This window comes from Lottia gigantea (assembly GCF_000327385.1).
Source record: "Lottia gigantea unplaced genomic scaffold LOTGIsca_152, whole genome shotgun sequence".
NCBI lineage: Eukaryota > Metazoa > Mollusca > Gastropoda > Lottiidae > Lottia > Lottia gigantea.
The window spans coordinates 313,041-331,960 of record NW_008707828.1 but is presented as its reverse complement, the minus strand read 5'-3'; the positions used below and the strand labels follow the sequence as shown (position 1 = coordinate 331,960).

Genomic DNA, 18,920 nt, shown 5'->3' with positions numbered 1-18,920 from the left:
CCCCAAAATGGCAAACCCGTTCCTTTAAAGTACTAATAAGATATTTATCCACTAAAATACACTCTACATTTGTTTTTTTTTACCCGAATATGACAAATATTTGGGCCTAATATTGCCCTCTGTAAAAATAAATTTCAAAAAGAAAATATGTGCCCTTGCTTATATCTTAATTAACTCAAAGTTATTCTAGGCCCATTTGTACTGTTTTGAAACGGGTGGGTTGTAAATCCCAACTGTCGTACCACCCCAACCGCTAATAATAAATAAACCAAGTACTAACGACCCGAAACAAAAAAAAATTGTTTAAAGAAAATCTGGGATACCATAATACTGACGTCACTAAAAATCCTGGCCAATCGAAAAAGTTTCGTTTCGTATTATGAAATCTGCGATCGTTAAAGTAAATAATTATTATTTTTAGCGCATTTTTTTTATTAGCGGTTTGGGTGGTAAAACTCAAAACAAATTCAACGATTGTCTTCAGTCACATTGCACGAAACATCATTTCAATAAATGGAATATGATGTGCTCCATAATCATTACGCCAAAAAATCAGGTTCCGTTCGTCACCATTCGGATTACATTCGGCACAATATTGATTGTACCACCAACCACCTTTAAAATCAGCAGCACAATTCACAGTACTATTCCCGTCGTTGTCAGTATCTTTGGTACTAAATTTGGTTCCGTTCAATCCGACCATTGAATCTCCGAGTGGGATCGGTAGAATGGCTTTTATCCAATTAGGATCAGCATCTGCATCTGTTTGTGTCCAAGGATCGGATCCAGAATACGTCAACCTGTAACCAGAAGCTTCATCATCTATCCTGAAGTCGTCATATTTACGCCATCGGCCCTTATAATCAATGTCACTGAAGACCTCCATAAAAGCTGATTGTGGACGATTGGCTGATACATAATGCATGTACTCCAGACCTAACCAATGATTGTCCATCACGATGCCAAATCCAGCTTTGTAGTCTGCCCATAGCTTATCCGTCGTTATATCTGGGTCCCATTGAGCATTCTTCATGAACATGGTGCCTCCCCCGTCGTTCATGTTACACTGAACAGTGAACGCTGTCGGTGCATTGGGAGGTTTGATTTGGTACACGCCATATCCTGCTCCTATATAGTGTCCTAGCTGGTAACCTTCTGTACAATCTACAAAATAATGTGAGAATCATTGCTATATGGATAATGGTTTACATTTGTACACCAGTGGTTCAACTAGATGAAGGGGACGGGATGCCTCAACCGGGAATCTTTTTTGTAACATTATCCTGCATTCTGAGACGAATTTGATGCCTGTTAATGGAAGATAGCCGCCCCCCTTAAGCCTGCCACAGACGAGAGGAACTAGTTGAGCTGCCTGCCTCAAGAGGTCGAGAGCTGGGCTGTTTCCCCCGTGTGCGCTTAATTTTTAGTGAGATTTCTGCCTAAAGAGACTGCGAAGAAATTGTCTATCGTGTTTGATATTTTCTGCCTCAAGAGGCTAGAAATTCACCGTGTGCGGGCGTCTAGCTGCCAGCTGAAAGTAGCTAACCAATAGTAACGCGGTGGTATCATTATGGTAACTGGAATAATGCGATTTTAGAAGATCAACTTGCTGAACATGGCAAGACTATTCGTGCCTAAACGCTGTTTTTTCTGCGGAATTCCATAACGGGAAAATGATAGATGCAGTCCTAACGTTCTTCGGTTGTTTTCCTTGGCGTACGGAATTCGTCGAAGATTTTCTAGTGAGAAAATAGCTCAGGCGAGGGCTCTCGTCCGCGGTGAAAAAGTATTGAGAATGTTGCTCAGCTGACAGCCTCTCGAGGCAGCTAGTTCATCTCGTCTGCGACAGGCTTATGTAAAAAAACCGATCCGGTTATATCTAACGACCTCAAGATGCCATCATCGTCGCAGCGATTTACGGCGAGCCCAGCTCGACGAGTTATTCTTAGCACTTCGTCGAATCCGTCACGGTCGATTCAAACGAAACTCTTCTATCAAAAACAAATTTCGACTACCAGCTACTGCGATCACCAGGATGTCGAAGATTATGAACACGAGCATCCAACAGAAACTGGAGACAACTACGATCAGGATGAGATAGATCTGATACTTCCAGTTACATGCAAAAAAATCCAGATGCTCCCCAGTCGCACAGTCAACCACAGTCCGTCTTAAAAGGACTATAATGAGGTTTTCTAGATTTTTTAATTTTTATAGGGGACACTAATAGCATAAATTTGCACCATTCCAATTTTCGATCAGACGTCTGTGGTTCCCGTAATCCCACAATAAATAAGTGTTTAACGTCACGAATCCCGACTTGTATCACATAAAGCCCTACGCGAATAGTGACTTCATCAAACACTTTTTAGTTTTAGTAGAATTGCAGGAACCACAGATATCTGATTGAAAATGGGAATGGTGTAAATTGATGCTATCTGTTACCCCAAATACACGTAATTTTGAAGAAAACCTCTTTACAATTCCTTTAAGACGAAATGGTTTAGTCAAGTGAAAATGTAGCGAAACATTTCGAAGATCGAATCTTCTAGAACCACTCACCTATCATTAAGCGCTCACAGGAAGCTCCAACATATCCATCAACACAGTCACACTTACTGTTGCTAGCGTTGTAGGTTCCGCCATTTATGCATGTAGGTATGGCATTGGGTGACGACACAATCATTGTCATCGTTGAGGTTTCGATATACACCGGAGTAGAGGAATGTCTCATTATTCCCTGAAATCAACAAGAATATGGCAAGTGGTGTCGTTGTTATTGATAACTGCGATCTTGGACTTCTTTTGAACTTTTTGAGGCGATATTGAATAATATTACCGAGGGCAATAACTCAAACTAAATATTTTTCAATTTTTCCGATTTTCGATAGGGCTTATCCTTGGATGATTACAAACACTCAAACCAAGTTTCGTCAAATCCGTCAAGAATTATTGTGCCTTCTAGAGTGTTTACAATCTAAAATTGAATGCGTTTTCAAGAAAGGCAATAACTCATACTCAATATTTTTCGATTCTTCTGCTTTTAAATAGGGTTCATCCTCGGGTGATAACACTCACACCAAGTTTCATCAAAATCCGTTAATTTCATGTGGGCGTATAAAAATCTCTATACAATCTCTAACCTTGTGATTAAGTTTTCAGCCGAACGTATGAAAGGTTTGCGTTATAGTGCGCTGAAATAGATATTCATTTTTTTTTATAAACGCTTGAAACAAATTATACTTACCGACTTATATCTGAATTTTTGAGCCGGATATACAGGAATAACAGAGCACCCAGGGTCTGTTTCGCTGTACAAATAACAGAAATCAGGTTGTACAAACATTGCACCGTAGCAGGCTGTATCTAAACAACAAGCGCGGTAACATCCCATCATAAATCGCGATGTAACTACCATGTAAGCGTCACTTGTTGACGGAACTGTCCCCGTACACACCGAGGGCGTTATAAACGTGTGTTGCAAAATTGAGCTTCCAGAACCGGTTGCTTGTAAATCCAATAAAACCACAAATATTAAGAGTCCAGCCATTGTAACGACCCAGACCAAGTAGTTTTCGAGTTCTAAGTTCGCCCCCAGTCAATACATTACCAATATGTCTTACAGAATACAATCCTCTTGCAAAATCCTAATTCTTCCGAACGAAAATCTAAAATCGAACACCTCGAGCTATTGATCATAAAATCCTTTGTTTCAATATACGTACGATACGTCAAGTCTCGAGACGAGCAGCTTACATAAGCCCTAATCCTCTTCCACAAAAACCAACTCAGTGGCTTTATTTCAAAAAGTTATTCAAACACGATAAGCTCTCTCTCCGATGCAACACAATGGGTGAATATATTGATCAGTTTTGATGTGGCGTTTATGATGAGGGGAAAATGAAATAAATAAGAGTTTTACTTCCTTCTTTTCTGCTCTAATTTTAGCAAATGAACAAAGGTACCGCTGTGCAGTGGGCGATGAGGAAAATTTGTCCGATCAGCGGCATAAATTTATATTTTTTTTTTTCAAATTGTCGAGAGATATTTAAAGTATTTAATGAAAGCCATTTCAATTCATATTATCGTTTGAGAGTCTAATTTGATTGGGTTCTCAATTTTCAATAATACGTCTTTGGTTCCTGCGATTCCACTAAAACTATGTGTTAGAAGAAGTCAATAATTACAAAATATGCTTTATCACATTATAAGAGACCAGTAGTAACGTCATCGAACACTAATCTTAGTTTTAGTGGAATTGCAGGAACCATAGACATCTGATTGAAAATTGGAATGAAGCTAGTTTGATGCTAATACAAACAGCCTCAGCGAAAGTTACGCTAGAGCTCTGCATCATTTTCAGATTCAGCTTTACGGAAACTACCGAAGATTGCCGTTTTGAAGACCTATGCAAGTGTCGTCTCAAAACCAGAATCTTATGACCATTTTACCAATAATTCATATAGATTTCTTGATATTTTGAAGTCAGCACATACTACTCCTTTCAAGTGACATTCCGCTTTTTTTGTAGATCAAAACTTTTTTCCGCTCACAATTGTGAAAATTATACACTACGCCCCTTTAATATTCTGTAGAAAACAAAGGACAATGTAAACGACCTTCAAATGGTAAAAGGCTTCCTTATATTTATTCTTCCGTAGCCTATATAGTCAAACCTTCCGGTTAGTCCTATAGTTAGTCCTAACTACTTGTCTTTAATGTATAAATATAGAAATGTCTAAGAAACACTTCACAATAGTTGAAAGGATGGCAACTTCATCCAAAATAATAAACAACTTGAAACGGACGTCAAAATATCTCATTATTATTACTATTATTATTATTCTTATTATCTTAGCTTCGTTTTATAACGATACTATATCCTTCGACAATCCTCGTTAATTTCCGCAAAGTTGAATCTGTTGCAGAGTATAGTCATCTTTATACTGTCAAGCTATTACGAATTTCGTACTTATATCAATGCCAAGCTATTACAAACTTCATATTATACCTTGACTGCAAAAATCACCTTTTTTGTAAAAACTACTTAAAAGGTTTACGTAAACTTTTGAAAATTCTTTATCCTATTTAAAAGAACAATTAGTTCTCTCTCTTTTTGATAAACCAACACGACAAAAATTCGTGTAGATTTTAAGTAGAGAGTAGATAAATATGTCTACCTATTCTAAAAAGCTCCATTTCGTGCTCAAGTCATCTCTTGATATAAGTTAATAGTTCGCTCGCCTTGTGAACACCTTGAATAACGTATCCTTGTTATGTCATCCGTCATGCGTTAAAAATCGAAATGATTGGTTTAAGAGGGTATGATTCCGATATCCGTCAAATGGTCTCCGTCTCCGGGTGTAGCGATTTTTGACGCATCCGGACGCCTTTCCGCGCGGAGATCTCCCAAAAGTGACGTATTTTGTGAGGATTCCCTGTATTTTTATGCACCAAAGCATCCATCTGTCTAGAAGTCCTTGCGTCAAAAGAAAGATAACGCATACGTTTAACGCACATATGGAATCATATTTGACGAATGACGGATCTGCAAGGGCCATTTAAGTCCACATGACGCGTATATGGAATCTTAGTTTAAGTCGGTCTGGGCAATATTCTTCCATGTGGATATAACGATAGTAAACATTAATATATCACGATATGGGCATATATCGCGATATGTTTTAAGTATGTTTTTTACTGGTTTTTGTAACTAAATGATGGTCTAGAAAATCTAAATGTAAGAAAAAACAATAAATATCTCTTAAAAACACCCAAGTCTTGAATATCATGAAAAAAACCAATCTGTTTCAAATATTAAGTGTTGATATCTTATCTGGACAAAAATTTAGCGATATATCGTGATAACTACCATATTTCATCACTATATGGTGATATTTCGGTATTTTTTAATCAGGCGATATTACTAACAATATAAATTCCTATACCAGTATTTATCGTGATAACTACCATATATCACGATATGGCGATATTTCGGTATTTTTTTATCACGTGATATTATGAACAATATAAATTCCTATATCGGTATTTATTGTGATAACTACTATATATCACGATATGGTGATATTTCGGTATTTTTTAATCAGGTGATATTATGAACGATAAAAATTCCTATATCGGTATTTATTGTGATAACTACTATATATCACGATATGGCGATATTTCAGTATTGTTTTTAATCAGGTGATATTACTAACAATATAAATTCCTATACAGGTATCATAGTAGAATCAACTGTAAATAGAGATGGGTTGTTGTTCAGAAAGAACAATACCACGAAGTTTGACGCCAGCGGCTAATTTGAATACGACATCGAACGGACGTAGAACCATAAGTAGACTTTAAATCGCTTGGAAAACATCAAGAAATCTTGAACATCCGTTATTTGCAGTTAATGGAGAAGATCAAGTAAAATAATGGGTCGATAGCGCTTATACGTCGCTAAAGGAAAACAAAAGGTAGTCCGAATGTTTAGTTTCATATCGTCATATCTATATTTAAATCTATGAATGACTAAGGTGTAAGGTGTGGTTTTTTGGACTAATAAAAAAAACCGTAGACGAAACAATAATTAAACCTTTATTCAAAAATTCAAAGAGAAGGAAATTGACATTTTTTTCTTTTTGCTTCAATTTGAAAGCTGCGATTTAAGAAGGCCTTAAGAAGTGACCTTACAAAATTTAAAGGGACTGATGCGCCATATTTTGGTGGGTATAGATTTCAGTCTTGAAAATATAATCTTAAGAAATACTTACGATTACGATTACTTACGATAAGAAAATCGCACAATTCCTTCAAAAATACCTCAAACTAGGAATTTTTTCCCTATTTCTTTATATGGCAGTGTCTCAAAATAGACGACTCGACTCGTCTTTTTAACTTTCAAACACGGATAATTCTGGATTTGAAGTCTCAAATTTTGACGGTGAACTTTGAACACTATTACTGATTGGCTAAAAACAATTCTCGTTTCTGAGACTAACCAACCCGACAACGGCTTCAAAATGCGTTGCTTATGTTCGAGTAAAACGTTTATTAGTCGAAAAAAACATACCCAGTTGTATAAGCCAAATTATCTTATATAGTATTCATTTTAAATAACAATTCATTATAACTAATGGCAATAAAATAGTGATTGTCAAAATAAGATAAGTAAAACGTAACAGTAATTTTTGAATTCATTGAAACAACATAAGAATATGGCCCACACTGTGTTCCATTGATTTTTTCTGCTGACATGAAGTAAAAAGTTCTTTAAAATTGTTCTATTAAATTTATGAGAATTGGAAAAACAGCCTCAAAATGGTATTGTTAGTCTTATAATGTCATTGCGTTAGTAAAAATATAAACATACATTATGTCTTCAAAATTTGCTTTTGCAGATGCCCATTTTCAGCCAAAATCTATGACTTTTGGGGGTTGAAATTTCTAGGAGGGAAATGTGTTTCTTTTCAATGTAAACTTACAAAAGATTATACAGTGGTGTAACCTATTTTCGTGGATATAAGGATTCAACACCGAATTTCGTCAAAGTTAAAAAAACGAAAAAAAAAATTTATGTCTTAGATGTTTCCTCAGATATTCTACAAAATAATAGAAATTGGTTTATTTCGATTTTCTTAATGAATCCTTCACTTTGACCCATATTTATGGATACCGGGTGATATAATTAACTTCTCTTAGTATTTATCTTTAATATCAATTCATTATAACTAGTGACAATTCCTTCAAAGAACCACGATTTAAAAAAAAAAAATAGTGACTGACAAAATAAGATACGTAGCGTGATTTATTGCTAAAAGTCACTGAAACAACATAAGAATACGGTCCACTTTGTGTTCCATAGAAATTTTCTGTTGACACGGAATCCGCTAGTTGATCACGTGACTTCATTCGTTGGACTACATTCTAGCAGACGACACTTGGAATTCCGATTACGGCTAGGGATTATAAGGAAATTCGGCCGATAAAAATGGTGACGTTTGGTAATAACTGAAATCCGCCATTTCGTATTTGTCAAAGTATACATTAATACATTTTACCTTGCTTACAACTACTGAATTCATTCTACTAGCTGATATTGTAGAGAAACCCCATGTTTATTAAAACAAACTAATGCGGACGTCGCGCAAGGTCGCTCATGTAAATTATTAATCCTTTCCGGAAATCCACGAATAATAGGTTTCCACGAAATTAAGTTACTTGACTGTATTTTTATCAACGCAAAGACAAGCTAAGAAAAATATCGAAAAAATTCAAAAAACCTTTTAATTTGCTCCGACAAAAGTTTGTCATTTGATTTTGGTCACAGGAATACATTCCAGCAGACGACACTTAAAATAATAAATTTGACACGGCTTTGAAACGATAGAAAAATGTTCACGTTGAAGAAATAATCCATGTTTATCAAAACATGCAAATTGGGAGGTCAAGCGAAGTCGCACGTGAGTTACGCACAAAATTAGGTCATCTGACTGTACGTCTGCTAAATTTGAGTTTAAAAATCTCACCTGATGTTTACTTTTTTCGCGGCCCAAGATAGCCAACTCCTCGCTTTTTAGGTACACATTCTTGTTCTATCCCATGAAGCTCGGATATCTCCTCTGTTGCAACAGGGAGAGAGTCTCTTCATATATCCATCCGCTTGATATGGAGGCTGCCATTTTAAAAGTTGCGCACGCATACCGGAAATACCAGTACACGGCCACTAATGCCGAACGAGAAGTTGGCTTCTGCGTTTCCATTGGGTTTACCTGGCTTTCATTTGGCCTTCGATCTTTTTTCCACAGTCGAGGAAGCACATTTCTGGTGTCGTTTCAATAGCAAAACTGAGGACGTCATGAGTTTTTGCAAAGCGCGAACTGCGCATTTTACTGCGTTTATGGACATATTACGACGCTTGTTAAACGACCAGGGCGATTTCAAAACAAATTGAAAACTCTTGACGTTTGTTTCGAAAATGTCCAATACACGAATGTCATAATACACTAGATGGTTGGATACATTGGTTAGCTTAAAGGGATTGTGAACAGGGTTTTCTAAATTGTTAATGTGTATCGGGTACACTGATAGCATCAAAATATATGCTTTATCACAAAGGACCATCACATGTAACCACAGACGTCTGATTGAAAATTGGAATGATGCAAATTGATGCTTTGAGTCTCCGATACACTTAAAAGTAGGACGTAAAACTCCATTCATTTCATTTCATTTTCCGATAGGCCTACACATAATTTTTTTTTAGAAATAAATAAAGACGTTACAAGAAATTAAAAACGATATAAGAATTTGGAAACGAACATTTTTTATAAATAAATAAAGGCAACGTTTTTTATCGTTGATGTTTTCATAAATAATAACCCAGTTTACCTTAAGACTGTGTACCCGCAGAGTAAATAATCTTTAAACCAACGCACTTTAATTTAATTCCTTTCAATAGAAAATAAAAGTCGATATATTTTTTAAAAACTACATGACAAGTTTACATTTGATTTTTTAATAAGTAAAAAAGAAACAGTCGCCATTCTTTAAAGGGGTAATATGCAAAGTTTGTATCATTAAAAACCTTGTAAATTATACCTGAAAATATTTTTAAAATATGCTATTTATATCTATATATCTATTTAAAAATGGAGCGTAGGTCTAGTAATTGCTGATTATGTAGTTTAATCTAATTTTTGAATTTGACTTGATAATGGCTCGATATTTTTTGTTGAAACCATCGGAATGAGTAGGAGACACATTTGTCTACATTTTAGCGCGTATTTCGCCGCACATTAGTTTTCCAACGACAAACAAAATCATAGAAACGTTAAAATATTTACGGTAAACTTTTAACTAGTTTTGGCTTCTAAACTTAACGACAAGTTACTTATGAGTTCAAATTTTCAGATACGTTTAAGGGACAAATTTCTCTAGATTCTTGTGTATAGTTTTCACAAATAACTAATTTTCAAAGAAAATTTTTTCAACCTACAATAAAAAAAGCGGAATGTCCCTTCAATGTTACGTATTGATTGAAATAATTCATTTCATCAATAATTATATCGAAACTTCCCCCCTATTGATTGCAAATAAAAGAAAAAGAATGTATTTAATTGACCCTCGTCTACCAGTAAGAGGTAGGAGCCTGGTTGTCTATCTAGGGCATATTCACAATGTAAAATGAAATGAAATGAATGGAGTTTTACGTCCTACTTTTCTGCACCATGTGGGCTAATGAAGACGGGCAACGCCATGCAGGGTGCAATGAGGGAAATTTTGCCAGGACTAAATATTTATCAAGATGGGAGAAATGAATAACAAAAAAAAAACAAACAATATTTTAACAGTTGCAATTTGGCCCAGTGTTAACTTTATTTGGGTAAATCATAATTCACAATTTGAGAGTTTTACAGGGATAAAGTCTTGATTCCAACAATTTCATATATAATAGATATAATATAACATAGATATTTCAACAAGGTTATATTTATAACAACAAAAAATAACTTGAAAACACACAGGGACACATTGTTATATTCATCACATAGAATATCATTAATTAATTGAACACATTTAAATGGATTGTAAAGAGGTTTTCTAAATTTTGTATGTGTATCAGGGACACTGATAACATCAATTTAAACCATTCCAATTTTCAATCAGACGTCTGTGGTTCCTGCAATTCCATTAAAACTAAGCATTTTATGATGTCACTAATCGTCACTAATTGCCAAGTTTTTATGTGATACAACATATTTTGTGATTAATGGCGTCATCAAACACTTTGTTATAGTGGAATTCCCAATACACATAAATAATGTAGAAAACCTCTATACTATCCCTTTAATCAGTAGTTAATCAGGTTTAAATTAACATTGGCTAAAGTTCATATCAACAGGGACATGTTCAAATAACTGTTTCTAGGGTGACTCTCCAACCCAAATCCCTCCATATTTTTGCTAACCTAATGTTTGTCTAAACCCATTTCTGCAATACCAAGTTTGGTGCCATGGGTGTTTTTCATATTAAAGGAACACTACCTCTTACAATGGACATGAAATTTAAAGTCAACTTGGTCAATAAGTGTGTATATTCATCAGTTAGACTTACCAGGTACCATGACTAAAGAATAGAATCTCTATATAAGACGATATATCCATTAAACTAAATAATTATTAAAACACACTTCTTAGCAAGTTTCAAAATTACTAAGTTTAATGAATTATTACTTAGTTTTATAGATTTATTAGATTATAGAGAGATTCTGTTGTATAGTTATGACACCAGGTAAGTCCACTGATGAAACAAGAATCATTTTGGCCAGGTTTAAAAATTGAAATTTGAACTCTGGATTAAATCTACTTAGTAAAATTTGAACTCTGGATTAAACTTACTTAGTAAAATTTCAACTCTGGATTAAACTTACTTAGTAAAATTTCAACTCTGGATTAAGCTTACTTAGTAAAATTTTAACTCTGGATTAAGCCTGCAAAGTAAACTTTAACCTAATTAACATGATTTTTTTAACAATTATTATTATCATATATAACAATTCATATAACAAAACAAAAGGCAGTGAAATATTAATCTAGTCTTATCAGCTTGCTTGTGCAATTCCAAGATCTCCCAGAAAGAGCTTAATTTTATTTCTTAGGTCTCAAAAACAGAGAAAATCCTGGTGCCCCATTTAAAGAGACAGATGCCTCATTTTGGAGGGTTGATTAGAGTCTTGAATATATGTAGTCTTAACTTTCAAATATGGATAATTCTGAACACACATGGATTTGAAGGCTCATATTTCGACGGTGAGCTGTGAACATTATTACTGATTAGCCTAGCTTATAAATTCCTGTTTTTTAAGACTAAGGTATGATTAGTCAAAAAAAATGACATATCTGTCCCTTTAAGCATTTCTAAATGGATATTTAGAATAGGCTTAATACTGTTGAAAAACTATACAAATTGCTGTGGAACATGCCAAATTTGAAAGTTAGTTATTGCATGGTGATCTACATCTAATATTTCTTGTTCTCAAATGTGAACAGTATTAATTTTGATGCAACAGAATCCCTTAATTAAAATTCAAAATACAATTTCACAAAAGAGAATAGATCTGTTATATTCAAAATGTCTCAAGAAATTTTAAAATAAGAGGAATGCTTTTATTTCATTCTGGACATTTCAGAGGAATGTATTTGAAGGAATGAACCTGGTTCAGGAAGATAAAGAGGGCAAACTAGGGCACAGGTTAGGGGTTGAGGTGAGGGATTGCCATGGTGACATTGGTGAAATTATAATAGGAATAACTCTAAAACTGGAGATTTCACAGTTCACTTAAACACTATCTTAAAGGAATTGTAAAGAGGTTTTTTAAACTTTTATGTGTATTGTGGACACTGATAGCATCAATTTGCACTATTTCAATTCTCATTCCCACCTTTGCGGTTCTTGCAATTCTACTAAAACTAACATCACTAGAGGGGAACTGCATAGATATAAAAAGTAGCTTCTGGTAGCTCCCCTCTAGTGACGTCATGAAACGCGTTAGTTTTAGTGGAATTGCAAGAACCACAGATGTCTGATTGGTGCAAATTGAAGCTAACAGTGTCCCCGATACACATAAAAAATTTAAAAAACCTCTTTACAATCCCATTAATTAACTTTACACTCAAAGAATTTAGTCTACCCTAAACACAGCAGTCAAAACTAAATTTTTTGCGATAATCATTCAACACAATGACTAAGTTGAAAAAATAAATCAAATTTGCCCATCCATTTTGGACAGGATAAGTTAATGTAAAAATCAGTAGGCTATATAAAGATACATTCTATTCTACGTGGAAAAAGTTGATGTCTAAAATGTAAACTATACTAAATAATTCATAATAAATATAACATAATAAATAGGTCAAAAATATAAATTATGACTGTATTGGATGAAGTAGGCCTCATAAATAATTAAGTAGATGATCAATAGATTTCAGTAAAATATGAAAGGAACACTACCTCTTAGAATGTATATAAAATTTAAAATCTCAAACTTGGTCAATAAGAGTATATATTCACCAGTTAGACTTACCAGGTACCATGACTAATAGAATCTCTATATAAGATGATATATCTATTAAACTAAATAATTATTGAAATACACTTCTTAGCAAGTTTCAAAATTACTAAGTTTAATGAATTATTACTTAGTTTTATAGATTTATTAGATTATAGAGAGATTCTGTTGTATAGTTATAACACCAGGTAAGTCCACTGATGAATAAAGACTCATTTTAATCAAGTTTAACAATTTGAATTTTTTGGTCATCCTAAGAGGTAGTATAACTTTAATTGGATTTCAGAACAACTCAAACACATAATGACTAGAAAATAAATATTCTGAGGTCCTTTCATTGCACATCTCATAAATTATCGTGTATCATCTAGGAACATTTAACAAAAATTATTTCCTTGTTGTGCAAATTGAAGATGGGTTTTAATCCAAATATCATCATTTACAAAAATAGTTTGCATCATCAACTTCAAACTCAAAGATAGGAAACGGTTTGGATAAACTTGTTAATAGATGAAGTGACAACAGGTGGTTACCATGGTTACAGAAACCATCGCCATGCCAAAGGAATTAAACCAATGCCGCATGCACTTACTGAAAACGAGGTCCAGGCAGCAGATGTCAATTTGGCTTTTGATTTAATGTGCAAAAGATCTTTTAAAAAAGGTACTCTTCATTATTGAAAACACATTTAGTCTGATTCAGGGGAGATAACACAGATTAGTGGTATACTGATCAGAATTTAAATGTTTTAAGGACACAATTTGCAACTTTCCCACTAAAGATTTACTTAATGAAGGGTTTAATCGCCTATCAAACCCTGATACCAACCAAAAAAATACTTAAGACTGTGAAACAACTAACAAGACACGTAAACAATAACAAAATAGTTGACAAACACAATATCTAAAGGTTGTTAATCAGCATAAATTTACTTGTTATTTGTGTAAACATGTTACTTTTCCAGCACATTTACCTTCAAAATGGCTGGTGTACAAGAAAAAATGCAAAACAGTTCACATTGTATGCAAAAAAAGGACATATAACAGAAAGCCGAAATTTCTGGCAAATTTTTTATTAAAAGAATCAAAAAGTACAGGTTGAAATTTACCTTTGAGTAAATTTCGAAAATAGAAAAAAATTAGTCATGGACATGTAAAGTCATGTATCAGGACACATCACTGATAGATACATCATGATACATGATAGGATTACTTGTCTGTGATATGATACATTTTAAAGTCACTGATGCATTAAATTCTTGGATACCAGTTGTTAGGGTAAAACTTACGGAACAAGAAAAAATATATTTTTTTGTCAATTGGTGACCAATAAGCTAATGTTTGACATCAAAACTTGACATTTGTTGGTTAATTAAGCTTTTACAACATTTTTTTAATTTCTGATGAATTTTCTCCAAACACAACTGTTTTGAGATTCTTTCCATCTCATTGTGGCAGTGCCTTCAAGATGGCATGAACCTCCTCAGCCACGCAGGCAAGGGCAAACTGGAACTGCTCCTGAAAATAGAAAATGAAATGAAATGAATGGAGTTTTACATTCTACTTTTCTGCAACATCATTTAAATAGAAATTTGGAAAATCAGACGGTAATAAATGATTTTGGACGTATTGTAATGCTGCATGTAAAACGTCTTTGGGAAATGAATCTGATTGGATGATAAAATAATCAGCGACAAATAATAAACTGGTTTGATATTATAAAGCCTCTTGGCATCGCAATTATCTCGTTGCGGAAGCACAGGCACACGGAGATTTAATTCTGGTCTGTGTCAAAAATAGGCAACAACTGTTTGTGTGCCCGCAGCATAACCAAGATCTGTCAGTGCTAGTCGATAGATAACAAGATAATATTTATAGTAATCTGATATCACAGACTAGTGATCAGCCCTATGATAATCTTTAGTTGTAGACAGTTCAATGGTGAATTATTGCTAGTTGTCTCCCTTGAATAAGACTGGCCTACCATGTTACAAATATTACAGGGATAAAAACACAATTTTTAAAGATGGGTTCCCTTATTTTCATTTATGAAAATGAAAATGCTAATATACTTATATGATAGAAAGTAGGGATGTTCTAATGATATGCAATTGTGATTTTTCAAAAAACTTAAAATAATACCTTAGATTTCACCATGGCCATTCTCTGGTCTCGGATATGTTCCAAGGTGGCAGCCATATCTATTTCTTTGGCTCCTGCAAAATAAAAAAAATTCAAATTTGAAGTTATTGCTAATTCAATTCAGTTCAGCAGTCAATGAATTAAAGGGACAGATGCGCCAATCATACTTTAGTCTCAGAAACTGAAATTTTTTAGCTGAGCAAATTAGTAATAGTGTTCACAGCTAACTGTTGAAATTTAAGCTTTCAAATCTATGTGTGTCCAGAATAATCTGCCTTTGAATGTTAAAAAGACGACTCGACATTTTAAGATACCCTGTGATATATAGAAAAGATATATATAGATATAGTGAGTAAAATTAAAGTATTTTTAAAGGAATTATGTGATTTTCGTTCATTTCTAGTACTTCTGACTAAACATTCAACCCCTTAAAATGGCACAACTGTCCCTTTAAGCTGAAGGAATCCAAAATGAAGGTCTAAATGAGATTTTATATGGTTTGATACTTTTTCATGGTTTATTCTTTGTACAGGGGCCACAAAATTTTCCACAGGGGTCACAAGCCATTTTTTTTACCATATAAAATGATAAAAAAAATTTGAAAGTGGCAGGTCAAGGCTGGGCCATTGTTTTTTCTAGATGACTCTTACCTTTAGCCATACGATTAAGAACCATGTCAATCAGAATGTAGGTTCCCGATCTGTCACAACCATCACTGGAAAGAAAAAAACATGCCTGGTTAAAAAACCTGGTTCTTAGCACCTTCAAAATGAAAATGAAATGAATGGAATTTTACGTCCTACTTTCCTGCACCATTGAGCAAATGAAGACGGGCAAACTATGCAGGGTGCAATGAGGGAAATTTTTTTGATTTATAACTGTCGAGGGATCTTTAACGTGTACAGCCTATAACACACAGGGCTTTGGTTTATTGTCCCATCTGAACAACTAGACACTTTTTCCATGTCAGCCCCTCTTACATGCATCACTGATAGGGGGAAACTGTGTTGAAAATCTGAGGGTATTATCTAGACCTATGCCGAGATTGATCCCTGGATCTTCAGGTTAGTAAGCGTCTAACTCACTGAGCCACAGCGGCTCCCTGTGCACCTTCAAAGAAAATTCATATGTTATTCATATGTTATAATGATGTGATATAAGTAATATAGCCTACCTGCAGTGTACTGCAATTGGACAAGATCTTCCACGGTACGACTTGTTCACTTTTCTGAAATATACATTGATACAAAAATCTTATATGTCAACAAATTATTAAATAAAATGCACATGTAGTTTTCAATACAGAATATTTTGTCAGGACAGCTGCATTAGCCTACTGTTTCTTCATTTCCAATCCTTGAGAAGCTCCATTTTAACAATAACAGGAAGAAAACCAGTCCTGCAAAATCTGATGCCAGTATCTAGACCTATGCTGGAGATGAAACTTGGAGCTATCAAATCCACCTTTAGCCCTTTATTATCTAACTTTGCCTAAAATAGTGTTTCATTTTAGTTTTTAATTCAAAAAGTCATTATAAGTAAGTTTATTAAAGGGACAGATGTGCCATCTATTTCCCCAATCGTCTCAGAAATGGGAAATTTGTTACTGGTCAGTAAAAGTACCCACAGCTCACCGCCTTTAAATCCATATAGGAATAGAAAGTGAAATTCCTAGTTTGAGATATTTTTGATGGAATTATGCAATTTTCGTACATTTCTAGTACTTCTGAAGACTTTTTACATATATTCAAGACTCAAATCAACCCCCAAAAATCTACCTATCCCTTTAAAAGACTTCGTTAGTTTTGAGAGTTACATTTTATTGGTGACTATTTGACCAAATCGGTATACTAAAATATCTACTAATTAGTCAACAATACTTAGTAGATGAATTTATGGTTCGAAAGTTAAATGTAGACCATCTTTTTTCACTAAGTACAATATCAAGCAATTGAAATCTTCCTAACTAGTTCTGACAACCCCCTGCCTAGCAAGACAGACTATAACGCAAGTCCAACCTTCCAATTATATTCCAACCAGAGACGACATTTCCGATCCTAGCCCTTTCAACCCACAAAGATCTTAAGACTATTAATGCGTGAATATGGTATGAAGACCCAGGTGGAAGTATAATAACGCTAGCATTGATCGTAGGTTGTTAATGGCAGAGACAGGATATAGCCTCAGGCGACCAGTCCTTTCTATAGACTCAAATTGTGATGTTGGGTGTTAATACTCTCTTAATTAGAACATAATTAACCTTAATGGTTAGGTTTTCTAATATCCCTTTCATTAGAGCTTAATTCATCCGCAAATAGTTTTCAACTATATATTCTTAAAGATGGCCGCAATAAATGGAAATTTGGTCTTTTTTCTAACATACTGTACATCTTGTGGTCCTGTACTTGATCACGTTAGTATAACCTTGTCCATTTAATACACATGTACTTGTGTATATGTATTTTTCTATATATAGAATTGTGATGGCTTGTACCGGTACATCTTTTGTGGTCATGTAATTGATCACAGCAACATAGTCCGTCCATTTAGTACATATGTACTTGTGTAAAAATATGTAAATGTGTAAATGAATGAATGCAGCTACCCTATTTTGCTTAATCAGAGATAATTTCTGAGTATTTTGTTGATTTTCTTTCCCAAAGATTTTCTTTTTTTCAGCAGGAAAGATAAAATCGTTCACAAAGAAAAATTTTGGGAAATAAAACATGAGGATTTTTAATTGTTGAAATTTTCCCAATCAAGTTGAAAGAAGGACCAAAATTAAAACATTTTGAAGAATGTAGCAAACAATAAAAAAAAGTCTGAATTTCGACCAATTAAAACAGCAAAAAATCTTCACTGCTTCTACCACTGGAATGATTTTATGAGCAGACATAGAAACAGTTATTTCCTTTCAGCCTCTTTAACTCTTTACCAATGGAAACTAATTAAAGTGTCATTATCTCTACCTCATTGCACCTGATGTCATCCTAGGGAATTTAATGGCGGTCAAATGACAAAATTCTTTCAATAAGACATTTCATGTGTTAAATTGTCACAATGAAAGGAAACATTTTCTTCCACCATTTTCAGCTCCTGCGATTTAATAAATGATTTTTTCTTCTTTAACAAGAAGGCTAGTCCTACAGTTCATTCGCATGCTTAAAAATGAAATGAATGGAGTTTTACGTCCTACTTTTCTGCACCATGTGGGTTAGTGAAGACAGGCAACGCCATGTAGGGTGCAATGAGGGAAACTTTTCCGCGACAGTGGCATTAGCCTGCTTTTTTTTTATTTCAAACGGTCAAGGGATCTTTAACGTGCACAGCCTGTGGCACACATTGCCTCGGTTTATTGTCCCATACGAACTACTTGACGCTTTTTCCATGTCAGCCCCTCTTACCTGCATCACTGACTAAATTTTAAATAGATCTCACAGACTCTAGACCAGAAACTTTCAGGAACGCCTGGCATCATAACCTTAACCACACACAACAACCTATTGATGAGTCAAGAAACTTCCAGTAACTACTGGCATTATAACTTAGAAAATCAAAGCTCATGCCTTTTGTTAGTGATAGTGAAAATCCTCAACCAGAAAATCAAACTTCTTCAGTGACTTCCCTCAAAATTAGCGAAAATCCTAAACTTGCAATCCAAAGCTCATGCCTTTTGTTAGTGTTAGTGAAAATCCAAAGCTGGTAAC

At 34.4% G+C, this 18,920-nt stretch overlaps 2 protein-coding genes across 2 annotated transcripts in view; both read right to left on the bottom strand.

The window, feature by feature from the left end:
- Nucleotides 1–601: 601 nt before the first annotated feature.
- LOTGIDRAFT_97079 (hypothetical protein) lies at nucleotides 602–1,117 on the bottom strand (the record flags this gene model as incomplete). Its single annotated transcript, XM_009050690.1, has 1 exon — nucleotides 602–1,117. A coding segment is annotated over one exon (516 nt), but the record flags the coding sequence as incomplete, so codon positions are not given.
- Nucleotides 1,118–14,517: 13,400 nt separating this feature from the next.
- The window catches only part of LOTGIDRAFT_225892 (hypothetical protein), a gene marked incomplete at its 3' end in the record, with an annotated part of 22,988 nt that continues 18,585 nt past the window's right edge, over nucleotides 14,518–18,920 (bottom strand). The window contains exons 7-10 of the mRNA XM_009050689.1: nucleotides 16,388–16,441; nucleotides 15,864–15,928; nucleotides 15,214–15,287; nucleotides 14,518–14,589 (exon numbers count right to left, since the gene is read on the bottom strand). Coding sequence (XP_009048937.1) covers nucleotides 14,518–14,589; nucleotides 15,214–15,287; nucleotides 15,864–15,928; nucleotides 16,388–16,441 — 265 coding nt within the window. The remainder of the gene's footprint in view (nucleotides 14,590–15,213; nucleotides 15,288–15,863; nucleotides 15,929–16,387; nucleotides 16,442–18,920) is intronic.